The sequence below is a fragment of the Drosophila rhopaloa genome, unplaced genomic scaffold (genome assembly GCF_018152115.1).
Source record: "Drosophila rhopaloa isolate 14029-0021.01 unplaced genomic scaffold, ASM1815211v1 contig_3, whole genome shotgun sequence".
Lineage (NCBI taxonomy): Eukaryota > Metazoa > Arthropoda > Insecta > Diptera > Drosophilidae > Drosophila > Drosophila rhopaloa.
This window is the reverse complement of record NW_025335123.1, coordinates 21,959,178-21,973,385: the sequence shown is the minus strand read 5'-3', so window position 1 is coordinate 21,973,385 and position 14,208 is coordinate 21,959,178. Positions and strand designations below refer to the sequence as shown.

Below are 14,208 nucleotides of genomic sequence, written 5' to 3'. Positions count from 1 at the left end.
CCGCCTGGAGCCTCCTTGTGGGCCAACGACTTGCCATTGTCTTTGGCGTCCCAGCGCGACCTTGGCCCAATGGGCTTTTGAGATGGAAGCTGCAGATTTAATGCCAAATGGCTTTACAAATGTTTTCTGCCTTATTATACCCTTGCAGAGGGTATTATAATTTTGGTCAAAAGTGTGCAACGCAGTGAAGGAGACATCTCCGACCATATAAAGTATATATATTCTTGATCAGGATCACCTCCTGAGTTGATATAGCCATGTCCGTCTGTCCGTCTGTCCGTCTGTCCGTCTGTCCGTCTGTCCGTCTGTCTGTCCGTCTGTCTGTCCGTCTGTCTGTTTCTACGCGAACTAGTCTCTCAGTTTTAAAGATATCGAATTGAAACTTTGCACACACCCTTCTTTCCTTTGCACGCAGTATATAAGTCGGAACGGCCGGGATCGGCCGACTATATCCTATAGCTGCCATATAACTGAACGATCGGAAATGCCATAACTTTGGTGTTTGTAAAGTTAGGAAGTTGGGATTTTCTATGGATTTTATATTTGGCTAATCAATCCGACATGCCGAATTTCATAAGGATCGGCCGACTATATCCTATAGCTGCCATATAACTGATTGATCGGAAATGCCATAACTTTGGTGTTTGTAAAGTTAGAATGTTGGGATTTTCTATGGGTTTTATATTTGGCTAATCAATCCGACATGCCGAATTTCATAAGGATCGGCCGACTATATCCTATAGCTGCCATATAACTGATTGATCGGAAATGCCATAACTTTGGTGTTTGTAAAGTTAGGAAGTTGGCATTTTCTATGGGTGTTATATTTGGCCAGCCAATCCGACCTACCAAATTTCATAAGGATCGGCCGACTATATCCTATAGCTGCCATATAACTGAACGATTGGAAATGTCATAACTTTGGTGTTTTTAAAGTTAGGAAGTTGGGATTTTTTATGAGTATTAAGAATGCATCATATGAATAATTTTGGAGAATATAATTTACAGAGTATTCTGCAAGGGTATATCAACTTCGGCTCCGCCCGAAGTTAGCTTTCCTTTCTTGTTCCATTCACAATTTACTAGCAAATGGCTTGTGGAACTTTAGACACAAAAAAAAACAAGAAAGAAAAGCTAACTTCGGGCGGAGCCGAAGTTGATATACCCTTGCAGAATATTCTGTAAATTATATTCTCCAAAATTATTCATATGATGCAATCTTAATACTCATAAAAAATCCCAACTTCCTAACTTTAAAAACACCAAAGTTATGGCATTTCCGATCAATCAGTTATATGGCAGCTATAGGATATAGTCGGCCGATCTTTTATGAAATTTGGTAGGTCGGATTGATTGGCCAAATATAAAACCCATATAAAATTCCAACTTCCTAACTTAACAAACAGCAGAGTTATGGCATTTCCTATCAATCAGTTATATGGCAGCTATAGGATATAGTCGGCCGATCCCGGCCGTTCCGACTTATATACTGCGTGCAAAGGAAAGAAGGGTGTGTGCAAAGTTTCAATCCGATAGCTTTAAAACTGAGAGACTAGTTTGCGTAGAAACAGACAGACGGACAGACGGACAGACGGACAGACGGACAGACGGACATGGCTATATCAACTCAGGAGGTGATCCTGATCAAGAATATATATACTTTATAGGGTCGGAGATGTCTCCTTCACTGCGTTGCACACTTTTGACCAAAATTATAATACCCTCTGCAAGGGTATAAAAAAATGCACTTCTCCAATATTTCACTCCGGAAAAGAGGAATTTTTTAATAAGTAACAAGTTTGCCATATTTCTTGCTTCTCGCCATAAAACCGCAAGAATCTCTTGCCTTTCTTGGACTATTTCAGCTATTAGCTTAAGGCACATAAAAAGGCGAAAAATCTTTTAATTAGAATTCAATGGAATGTAAACATTTATGCTGATAAAATTTATGAATCAACTTTCTAACATGAATATGAATATTCCCGTCGAAGTTTTTGCTTGCCAAATTCAACTATACTCGAAAAATACTTTATTGATTTAATTACTGACTTATTTTTCTCTCTGAAAATTTGCTGTCCGGCCTAATAAAGGTTAATTGCACTAAAAGCCCACGTGTCTGGGCACTTTTCAATCAGTTTTCATCACGCCACGCTAAATGTCCTAATTACGAGCTGAAATGAAGTTTACATTAACCTATGGATACGCTAATACGCTAAGGATACTAATACTATTTGTCCTTAGATGCAGTTTTATAGAAAAAATGTATTGTTACTTACATCTTATTTAATAACACTTGAATCGTTACTAAAAATAATATAGATTGCTAGCATTTAATGATAATTAATGAAAAAGTAGGTGTGGCTAATAAGTAAGTTGCCAAGATAATTGTGTTAATAGTATTAAAAGTACAAATTAGTTAGTGACACGAAATAAATACATAACGTTTTTTTTAGAAGTTATATTTATTTTAAAAATGTTGTAATATTTTTGCCCATGTGTTTAGGGACCGCATGTCTCAGGCTGGAGTCCTGACTTTCCAGCAGGCCATGTCCGGAGCTGTGTCACCACAATATGGCACTGTGGGTTCGCTGAATCCCCCGAACACCTCCGGTGAAAATAGGGCGGATACCTTGGGCAACGGAGGAGGTTTGCCTGGGGGATCTGCGCACAATCTAAACTTGACCGTGGGATTGGGGTTTCTCGGTGGATCAAGCACCACCTTGGCTGCTGTCGCCGAGGTGACTAGTGGACCGGATGGCAATGGCGACTCCACCGACTCCATATCTCCGGTCTCCATGATCCCGGGCAAACAGCAGCAGCAGCAGAAGCAGCAACAACTGTTGCAGCTGCAGCAGGATCAGCAGCATCTGCCCACCCATTTGCCAATGAAGCGGGAGAGGGGAGTGGGAGAGTCCTCCGGAGCCAGCACCTCCGGCACCGCCATCACCGAACTGGCCGCCTCCGTGGTCCTGGCCTCCCAATCCGGAAAACCCATGACCGACAGACAGCGTTTGAGGACCTCCAGCATGCCAGCGGAAAGTCGCAGGGTGAGTGATATAATATAAATATATCATACCTTTTTTTCTGTCTCTATGAAGCTACAAAAATTAATATTTTTAAAAACTAATTTTATAATTCTATTAAAAAACAAGAAAGGAAAGCTAACTTCGGGCGGAGCCGAAGTTGATATACCCTTGCAGAATATTATGTACATTATATTCTCCAAAATTATTCATATGATGCATTCTTAATACTCATAAAAAATCCCAACTTCCTAACTTTACAAACACCAAAGTTATGGCATTTTCGATCAATCAGTTATATGGCGGCTATAGGATATAGTCGGCCGATCCTTATGACATTTGGTAGGTCGGATTGATTGGCCAAATATAAAACCCATAGAAAATCCCAGCTTCCTAACTCTACAAGCACCAAAGTTATGGCATTTCCGATCAATCAGTTATATGGCAGCTATAGGATATAGTCGTCCGATCCTTATGAAATTTGGTAGGTCGGATTAATTGGTCAAATATATAACCCATAGAAAATCCCAACTTCCTAACTTAACAAACACCAAAGTTATGGCATTTCCGATCAATCAGTTATATAGCAGCTATAGGATATAGTCGGCCGATCCGTATGAAATTTGGTATGTTGGATTGATTGGCCAAATCTAATACCCATAGAGAGTCGCAACTTCCTAACTTAACAAACAGCAGAGTTATGGCATTTCCGATCAATCAGTTATATGGCAGCTATAGGATATAGTCGGCCGATCCCGGCCGTTCCGACTTATATACTGCGTGCAAAGGAAAGAAGGGTGTGTGCAAAGTTTCAATTCGATATCTTTAAAACTGAGAGACTAGTTTGCGTAGAAACAGACAGACGGACAGACAGACGGACAGACAGACGGACAGACGGACAGACGGACAGACGGACATGGCTATATCAACTCAGGAGGTGATCCTGATCAAGAATATATATACTTTATAGGGTCGGAGATGTCTCCTTCACTGCGTTGCACACTTTTGACCAAAATTATAATACCCTCTGCAAGGGTATAAAAACACGGGTACTAAAATAATAAGTGGAAATGTATTCAATTAGATTAATGTTATTATTTTTATCTTTACCTGACAAACATATTTTTGGAAACAAAAGAGCTTTAATAGTAACTTATTTATAAACTTTAAAAAATTCATATATTCGACAGATTATGATTTGAAATATATCTTTTACAAATAATGCATACATTATTTAATCATAAGCGAGGGGAAATAACTTTCGCAATATAAGTACATATGCATTTAATATTCGAGTTGAATTTGGCATAGCCTGCCACAAAACTGTTCCGTCATTGAAACTATTTATTTTTGCCTAAATTTGGCCACCGCCTAGTCATTCTAATCATTCGACGCGGGAACCAGTTAAGACAACTCAAGGAGCAGGCTCACGGGGATTATCGCACCGACATGGGATGACAAGTAATTGAAACTCGGCCCGGGGAACAAAAGCCATTTAAGGACAGCCATTAGCACTCCACTCAGCAGTGAAATATTCTTAATAGTGGCACTAGTCCGAAAAAAAAACAACAACAAGAGGAAAAACTAGATATAGACAAGACGAAGAAACCAAAGATTACACATGTATCTGGGGATGTGTATTTCCATGGGTGTGGTTGTGAGCCAAGTTTTCAGCATTCAGCATGACTGAGCATTTGATACATGGTTCTACTTTTGGCCCTCTGCTCCCGGGTCATTGGCTGCCTGAGTCGTTTTTTGGGAGGATGAGGAGGAGGAGGAGGGCGGGACTGGCAGCTTATCATGCCCCGACTTTCACCTTTCCCCCAGTGGCCAAACCCACTTGTGCCACCTTGTGTTTTCCTGTATCGTCTTTGGCACATTTGAAAAATCGCCATAATCAGCGGAAAAGCTAAGTGCTCACCCTCTGGCCTTTACTATCTTCTTTACGGAGCTATTCTCAGATTTTGAGGGTATTTTGCGTTGTAAAAGAAAGTATTAAACTCAAAATAGATAGATTTCTACCTTTCTAAAGAATAATTTTTAAACAAAATACAGGTATTGCTGCACTCTATAATGCGAAGCTAAAGAATTTGCATATTGAAGTAGTCTTTATATATATCAAAGAATTTTTAAAAATGTAATAGGTATTAAAAAGTCGTGTCGTTCCATTTTTGTCTATGGCTGTGTGTCATTAACGTGGATTTATGGCTGCGATTGTGGCAGTGGGAGCCATAATTCCCACGCTTCTTTGGCCGACTTGCACTTGTCTAGTCGCTGCAGCTAATGTAATTAGTTTGTGAAATTGCTCGACTGAAAATTGTGCAACGCGTGCTGCGAACTACGTGCCACCTGGAACTACGTTGCACCTGCCACAGTCTCGAAGGACTCAAAAACGGCAAGAAACTGGAGCATTTGAGGGCATTGACCCGAGGTTTTCATCATTTTTTCCGTCTAGAAATTGATTCCAATGCAAGAGGGCTCCGCTGGTTGCAATTAAAGTGAGCGAGAACCTTCAAACGGAATCAATGGCAAGCAAAGGGATTGGAATTGGGATGGGGATTGGGATTGGGAGTGGGATTGGGCCAAGTCTGAAGTCTAAAGTCTGAAGTCTGGGGGCAGCATTAAATGCGAAATAGTGTCAAGTGTGCGGCGCTCTCCAAAACCGAAAGAGGAAACTTGTCGACTGCAGTCCCAGATCCATTCACACTTCACCTCTTCTTCGGCGAAAAAAAAATAAAATAGAAAGGCTGAAACCCTGAAGGCAGCCGAAAAAGTGCAGAAACTTTTGTGCCATCCAAAAGGGCCAAAAGGGCAAAAAAGGCCAACCGCAAATATGTGTGCGCTGTAAGCCCATTGGGGGCCATCGGCCTGCAATTGGCAGGAACAGGAACAGGATCCGGAACGCTGCAGGAGTCCTCTTAAAGCTGGTGTTTTCCGCTTTCCATCGGTAAAGGCTTTGTTCACACCTGGTTGGACCGCTCAAACGAAATCAAATATTGTCATTCGGCCAAATTGGGTTTCTGTGCAAGGACATTTATTTGTTTGTCAAGTTTTGTCCTTTTTTTTAGGCAAAATGATTTCATCAAGGTATCCCCACTTTAATGATATGAAAATTAATTTAATTGAAAAATAAACGTTTAAGCAATTTTATTGAGAAGTCATCGTGGCGTATGCGTAATTTTAAAATGCTTGTCATTACGTATACGCTATCTAAGGGTTGCATAGATGTTAAAGCTAACATTGCGTGTACGTAGATTTTTTAGTCAAAATGATTTCATCAAGGTATATCCACTTAAATGATATGAAAATTAATTTAATTGAAAAAGCAATTAAATTGAAAAGTCATGGTGGCGTATGCGTAATTTTGAAATGCTTGTCATTACGTATACGCTATCTAAGGGTTGCATCAATGTTAAAGATAACATTGCGTATACGTAAATATGGTATATCTGAAAAGCGATTTAAATTCAATGATATGGAAAAGCAATAAGGAAAAATATTCAATAATATTTATTTAAAAATTACCTTTTTTCAATGTGCTAATTTGAAATTGGAATTTTATATTTATCATTTGTAGCCTCGTTTGGCCGAAATGCGGCGCTCGGCGATTCATACCGGCGATCCGGACATGACTTACTACCGTTTGCGCAGCTTCAGCATCACTTCCCATGGAATTTGCAACTTGGGCGATTCGCTAAGGTAAGTTCTTAAAGTCCTGATATTTACTTCAGCCTCTGGCATTCTTTTTTTGTTATTTTATTTGCTACAGAAGCCGCAGGTCACGTTCGATCAATTCCGTGACATCCACGGGCACTTCAAACAGCGGCGTGGATCGACACAATAGGTGAGTTCAGTGGCTCACTGTTCGGTGAACAAAAGTGGCTGGCAATAAATTGTTTATGAAATGACAGTTCACATGGCGACAACAATGGGAAACGTGCGGCATTTTCACGTCTATATAGTCCGACTAATTTCATACAATTTCCACACCAAACAATTTCCTCTGCCATTAGCAACGGCAGATGGAGGGTAAGGGCCCAAAATGAAGATGAGTGGTAACAATGGCGAGGCGTTTTCCATCTCATTGTCAAAGGAAACGCCGTCGTTCACGCACAGTGGCTCATATTGCTAGTCTACATTAACATTTTGAAGGTTCGATTACAGTCAATCTTTTGTATCAATTTTCTTTACATATATCTGTGCTCAAAAAGGGGTAAAAGAGGTATTTTAGCTATAAACTTTCACTTCAACATATTAAACATTTATTATTTATTTATTTTAATCAGGTTTCAAGTATTTTTTTAAAATTTGTTAAGTGAGTCCCAGGCATTAACAGTCTAATGTTACATATTTTTTGATAGTGTGCTATTTGTAATTAATCAGTATTGTATTTCCCTATTACAATATGGTGTATTACCAGGAATTATGAATTCAAAATTGCTTATTGTCTATTTTAACAATTTTAATAATGGTGGTCGGTACTATAGTGTTCTCAGCTTTGAAGGTATTTCTTGTATTAATCAGTTATTGGTCAAATCCCAATGATACCCACTGTGCCTCGTTCCTTTCGCTCACTGTTGTTATTGGCTTTGTCTTCGTAGCAACGCATCGGGGGCATCGGGCGAAGTCATCGACGGGGATCCGAATGTCCCGGCCTACAAGATTGCCATGCTCGGCGGCTCCGGAGTGGGCAAGACCACCCTGACCTACCAGTTCACCACTTCCGATTACATATGCGCCTACGACCTGAGTCTCGGTAAGTCGATATTTATTATTTATCACACCGCTCTTTTTCAATTGGCATTTTTTAATTTGGCAAATGTAAAACTATACTTATCAGGCCTGCTACCGATGACGCCGTCAGTCGAAAGAATACATTTTATTAACCTGCACCCATTGTACAGTCCGCATATCAGAATATTGCAAATTTTTGTTTGGATTCTTAAGTCCGCTAAAGCAATTATGGCAAATGTATTTAATTTGGTAGACCCTTGTACATATAATCTGCACATAAAGCAATTCATTTGTAGGGCTTTTGTTCAAAAGTATGAAGTTTTAGAAAAAAAACATACATTTTACGGTAGTTTTGGTATTTTTAATATCCTTTTTATTAAATCATAATATTTGCATATAATATATATATATATTTGATATTTTATTAAATTCACTGGTTCCTAATTTAATTTTATAAATACTATGCAAATGAATTAATCATATTTATTATTCAAATTTGTAATATAGGCACGTTCATAGTATGCATAAGACATTAAAATATTTTTCAAGATTTAATTATATCTAGGAAATTTATGACAACAAAAGGATCTTTAAAAGGTATTTTAATTGATGGCATTTCAGGAAAGTTATTGTTTTAAACTTGGTACAGATTTACATCAGTTACAATTTAAAGCTTTGTATAGAATTTCAAAATATCAAATTAACTAAATCAATATTTGGTCGAAGGCGAGCCAACTTATATTTTGGGGATATCGCAGGATTTATTTAGACGAAGTAATTGAAAATGAAGTCGCTTCTCCATTTTCATGCCCTGCTCCCTTACTATGCGGCTTTTAATCAAACACATTTGCATTTTAATTATGGCACAAAGTCATAAAATATGAAAAGCGCCAGCGCTAATTTCATTAACTTTCGCGACCATATCACCGTCCGTGGAGTGTGGGAAAAGCTAGAGAATATGGGCATGCCGGCTTCCACCCACTTTTTGATAACCGCTTTGGAGCTTTTAAGTGGATTTTCACAGTAAAGTGGAGAATATTTTTACTGACATCAGCTTAATGTCTTTTTTTCCTTGTCCAGAAAATCGTATTAGACACAAATCAACATGGTTGAAAAGTTTCCCGGATATGTTCTCCATAGTTTCTTGGTAAAAAGTCTTTCTTAATTTTTGTATCAACGTTAGTTAGCTTTACTTAATTTGTATTCATATTTAAATAGAATTTTCACTTATATAAGTGAGAAGGCAATGCGATTAAAAGAAGCTGAAAAAATGGGTGAAAATATTCCTTTTGTAACTATATTTTCACAGGATAAAATAAAGCCTGCTTTGTGAATGCATATACAAATAGATTTACTAGATTTGTAGTACCTTGTCTATATACATATTTGAAATACTAATGGAAAAAAGGGCTATAAAAGTAGGTTTTATATGCTTATTTAACTAATTATAGTGTATTTACAACCTCCAACACATCGATAATCTTTTCTTAAGCAGGAAAACTCCTTTTCCTGCCAAGGCCAAATGTGCGTGGCTCGAAAATTGGCTTAATTAATTGGGAGACGAAAGGATGCACCCACCTGTCGGCGCCCTGCGTAAATTCCACCTTACACTTCTTCGAATTAATTGAATTGCAGCACTATCGAATTACCTTTTGAGCAGCGGACTTTAATGGACCACACTGAATTCATTAGGTCTGGGATATTCTAGCAAAAACGGATTGAGTTCTGAGTCAGAGTCTGAGTTCTGAGTTTGAGTATTTTGATCTGGGGAAAAGTTGCCGAAATGCAATATTTCATTGGCAACAGATAATTGCAGTTGCAACTGGAGTGCATGTTGTAAGTTGTTGGTATTGATTTCGGGTATTCGAACAAATTTTATTCATTTCATATCGATATTAAGGACATTTTAAAATATTTCATTGGCAACAGATAATTGCAGTTGCAACTGGAGTGCATGTTGTAAGTTGTTGGTATTGATTTCGGGTATTCGAACAAATTTTATACATTTCATATCGATAATAAGGACATTTTAAAATATGACTTAAACATTTTGGTGCGTAATTGGTGTCTGAAAAGGTATTAAATGGCATAATAATTTCTTTCTGTGCACCTTATGGATTGCGTGCGTTTCGTGCACATGTCATTTCTAGTCCTCTGATGGCAATTTCCTGCATAAAAACCGGCTTTTGGAAACAGGATTAGGCCCAAATGCCAATGGTTTTACCATTGAGTTTACGCAGTAATTCTCTGCTCTTGTGGTCAAGATAATACAAGTGTGGGTTTTAATTAACCCAAAGGCAAAAAGGCAATTTTATGACAGTTGTGTTTGTGGGTTTGAGTATTTTTGTGCTTTTTTTTTGCAATTCTCGAGAATTTGCGTAGACGAATCGTCTTGCAACTGTTTCCTTGCTGCAGGATGTCCACTGATTGCACTGCTTGCACTGCTTGCCCCCTGCGTGTGTGGCTTTTCCCTTTGCCCGATTTCAAATGCCTTCCTGCAGGACACGCAAATTGCTGGGAAGTTTTGCGTGTGGGCGTCGTCTCTTAGCCATCTTTCGTTAATGGCCGTCAGCATGGCATGACCACAAAAATCCGTGGGCAGCGTAAATGCCTTGACCACACCCCCAAAAAGGCAGATGTGAAATTTATTACATGCCATGTCCGCTTTGAGTAAATCTAAGTGTTTCTGATTTTAGAAAATAGCCCAAGCTATTTAGTTTAATTTATGCTGACGCAATCAAGCGTTTCTCGCGCACGATTTTAGTTAAGTTTTTTTAAGTCAAGGGACTGTTCTAATAAGCTAGGACTTGCCATCTAACATTTAAAGTCGTACCACATACTTAATCGCTACAGTTTTCGTTTCTCAAGCTTCGTCTTGATGGATTCTTGCCACTAGAATATTTCAGCATAAGGTGCACTTCATGGGATTACCCACTTACCTACTCACTTGGCAAAACTACGTTTTGGAATTGTTTCCCTTCTGCTTAAGTGATTCAATAACCCGAAACCATTAAGATCTAATAATCCTCACTAATTTCAAAGACCACAACACGCCTAGTTAGGGCTAATAATATAGCCCATACAAAACCACACACGCGCTTTGATCCCCTCGAAATGATTTGTTTTCAAGGACAGCCACAACCGCCCCACGTGTAATCCCACCAAAATCAGGGGGGTTCCCCGAGCTCCGTTCCCTGCGTTGTGTTTGCACAAGCATTTGTATAATTGCATTGCGATGACTTCGCTTTCGCCGCTTGTCAATGGCAAGACTAATCGGCTAAACTGGGAGAAGTAGGACTCAGTCCCATTAGGAAAAAGGCATCTGGAACACACACACCCCCATCCACACACACACCCACACCGAGGAGAAAATACGGGAAAATAAGGCAGTACAACAGCGTTTTCTATTCAATTTGTGCGGAACCGCCCACTCACGGAAAATTACTTGCAACATGCAAATGAACCGCTCGAAATATGGGTTTTTGTCATTTCGACATCGGGTTGGGGCTTTCGGGATGGAGCTCCTGGGCCTCCTGGATGCGGGTCGACTGGCGTCTAAATATTTGCCACAGCTGAATGCAAACAGAGTTGGACGCAAACTGCAGTCATTGTCTGCCGTTGCGACTCCTTACCAGTTCCTTTCGTCCTTTTTCTGGCACTCCTGCCATCCTGTTGGCTCGTGTCAAACTGCTGACAAAGCGTGTATTGGACGGTGCTAGTGCACTGAGGAAAACAGTGTTGGCATACATTTTCATATCTTTGTATTAGTTAGAAAGCTTAAAGCTTTTAAAATCCTTTTTTTTAAGTTCCGAATCTAATAACCTCTTGGCAAAAATATATTTTTGTATAGTATTTATTTGTCAAATTAGTGTGTTTATCTTTCTTCCGCTTAAATATACATTTATTTAAAGGCAATGACTTATTTAAAACCTTTACAATAATACCATACTATAGTATGAAAGTCTTATTTGTTTTTCAGTTTCAAGATATACTTTTCTCCATTTTTTTGTGGCAGTGTGGTGGTGACGTAGCGCTTTCCATGTGCACCGCCGTAGAAGGGCTTTACGAGTCCGAAGTCCTGGATCCCGAGACCCCGTCCCCTGCACCCCGACCCCCTCACCCCATATACGTACACTGTCTGCCGCTTTTTTCCACGTTTTATGGTCTCGACTGAAAAAACGAGTCAATGAAGTGAAGGGAGGGGGAAAAAAGGGGGAGCGTCAATTGCGACATTAACTTGCTGGGCAAATAAAATCACTTTGATTACGGTTTTATGGGCGACACGCCCATCAACGCCCATGCAAAGGTTGTCGCCGCCTCCGCTGCAATTTGATCGATTTTCGACCCTTGGAAGTGCATTTCGGGACTTGGTATTGTTTTGAGCCAAGCACTCAGCGTTGTTTTTTATAGGAGATATAGGATTTGCTTCTTTTTTTTTTTGAATAAATACACGCTTGAATAATGCACTGCTGCTTGGGTAGTTTGATAATATATATTCATAATTAATTTTTTAATAAATCTAATCATCTAGTAAGATTTAGCGAAATCTAGTAAGATTTAGGCTACCCTCACTTTTTGTTGGCTGTGTGCTTTTTTTTAGATGATGATTATGGACAGAAGACGGTGTCGGTGCTAGTCGACGACATTGAAACGGATTTGGAAATTATTGATCATCCCGCATGCGAGATGTCGGTGAGTAAGCACAGCAAGTAGCGGTAGCATCTCCCAGAAAGTAGTGGTGGATCACCATCGACCGACCCCTAGCAAACTGCCCCCCTTCTCCAGTTCAGACCCTCCTCATCCGGGGACTTTCCGATTTTCCCGCAGTCTGGCTGAGTGGGTCAAGCTGTGGGTTAAGAGCCATCTGCCTCTGACACATTTGCCAAATGTCATTAACACTTCTGTGCTTTAAAGAAGAAACAAAGTGCTGGGATGGGAATGAGTGTAGTCTGGTTCACTAAGGTATGGTATTGCGCAAAACAGGTTTCCCATTAAGTGTTAATTAAATGTTCTTTTCACTTTGCGTATACTTATTTTAAAGCTGGTTGTAAATATCCAACCAATGACCAACTTTAGTTTGATTTATTACTTGTAAATGTGAAACCTACTAGAAACATATGTGTAACCGTATTTTAACATGGAGTATTTTAAAATTATTTCACTGGGTCAATCTTTAAAGGGGCTGCTTCAGAGCTTTGACATTAACAATTTTATTCTCTCTATGTGAATTTAAGTGTACACCAACATTTTGTACTACAAACTATCTACAATAATTTCTAAAGTTTTAGTTTTGGGAAATTGGTAAAACAGTTGTTTCAAATGGTTTTAGAAAATATATATAATATTTAGAAGGGATTGAGTAACTAATAAGATACATAAAAACCAAAAGCATACTGATTAAAGCTGATTTGTTGAAGCATTTAATATTTTCTATGTCGATATTTAACAATTGTGATTGCAGCTGCCTCACAGGTAACATTTAATATATTCGGCCCGCTAAATTGTGTTGACTTGCTCCTCGCTTTAAGTCCTTAATCTGACCAAGGTCAGTTGTCTCAGCTGTGGAAGGCGCTCAGCCAAGCGTTTAACATGACTTTGGGGGCCAGGCTCATCCTCGAATGGGTGGCTGGTTTTTTACCCACCCCCCCTTGCCTCTTACCACCCATTTTCCACCCAAACCCCCCCCACCTCCCCGCTTGGAAATTTCATTAGAACGATTTTGTTGTAGCCTACTTTTCTGCACCATATGGCTCATCTCCGTCTTTTTGTTTTTTCCCCACCACATTTGGTCCGCCCTTCAGACGGAGGCTTTTTGTGCCACCTACAACATCGACCTCTTCGTGGTGGTCTATTCGGTGATAGATCGAAATACTTTCGCAGCAGCCGAACGTGTACTGCAGTATCTCAAGGAGAACGAGATGCTCTTGTCCCGCGGAGCTATTTTGGTGGCCAACAAAACGGATCTGCAGCGGCACCGCGTTATCACCCGTCAAAGTAAGTAGTCTCTAGTTTCATATATACTTCCTCTTCATTCAGCCACAAAAACAAATGGTTTTTTGGCAATCGCAAAAAAATATACTGCAAGAAGTATACATTTTTAAAAAAAACTTTCTGAGGATAAAACTTTTTTTAAAATTTTATAACGAATTGAATGAGGTATGACATTCCAACTTTCGACCACTATTTCTCGAGGTTTTGATTAAAAAAAAATCGAGCGGATTTTGGCAAAACATATTTCATGATTTTTTCCGACAAATCTATTTTAACGATATTCTTTTTCTGACTATACGTTTGATTAGAAATTTTATAACGAATCGAACAAGGTATGATATTCCAACTTTCGACCACTATATCCCAGAGTTTTGATTAAAAACCCGAAAAATAAAATAATAAGAGCTATTTTTTTCAAGGGGTTTGTTTTTACTAACTACACTTACATAAATAGCAAGGT

General features: G+C 39.2%; 1 protein-coding gene across 1 annotated transcript in view; it reads left to right on the top strand.

Moving 5' to 3' along the window:
• The window catches only part of LOC108045354, a 54,458-nt gene that overhangs the window by 34,538 nt on the left and 5,712 nt on the right, over window positions 1–14,208 (top strand). Inside the window, 6 exon segments of the mRNA XM_017124661.2 lie at window positions 2,504–3,047; window positions 6,601–6,722; window positions 6,793–6,867; window positions 7,625–7,779; window positions 12,358–12,449; window positions 13,559–13,751. Of these exon segments, the coding sequence (XP_016980150.1) occupies window positions 2,504–3,047; window positions 6,601–6,722; window positions 6,793–6,867; window positions 7,625–7,779; window positions 12,358–12,449; window positions 13,559–13,751 (1,181 nt within the window).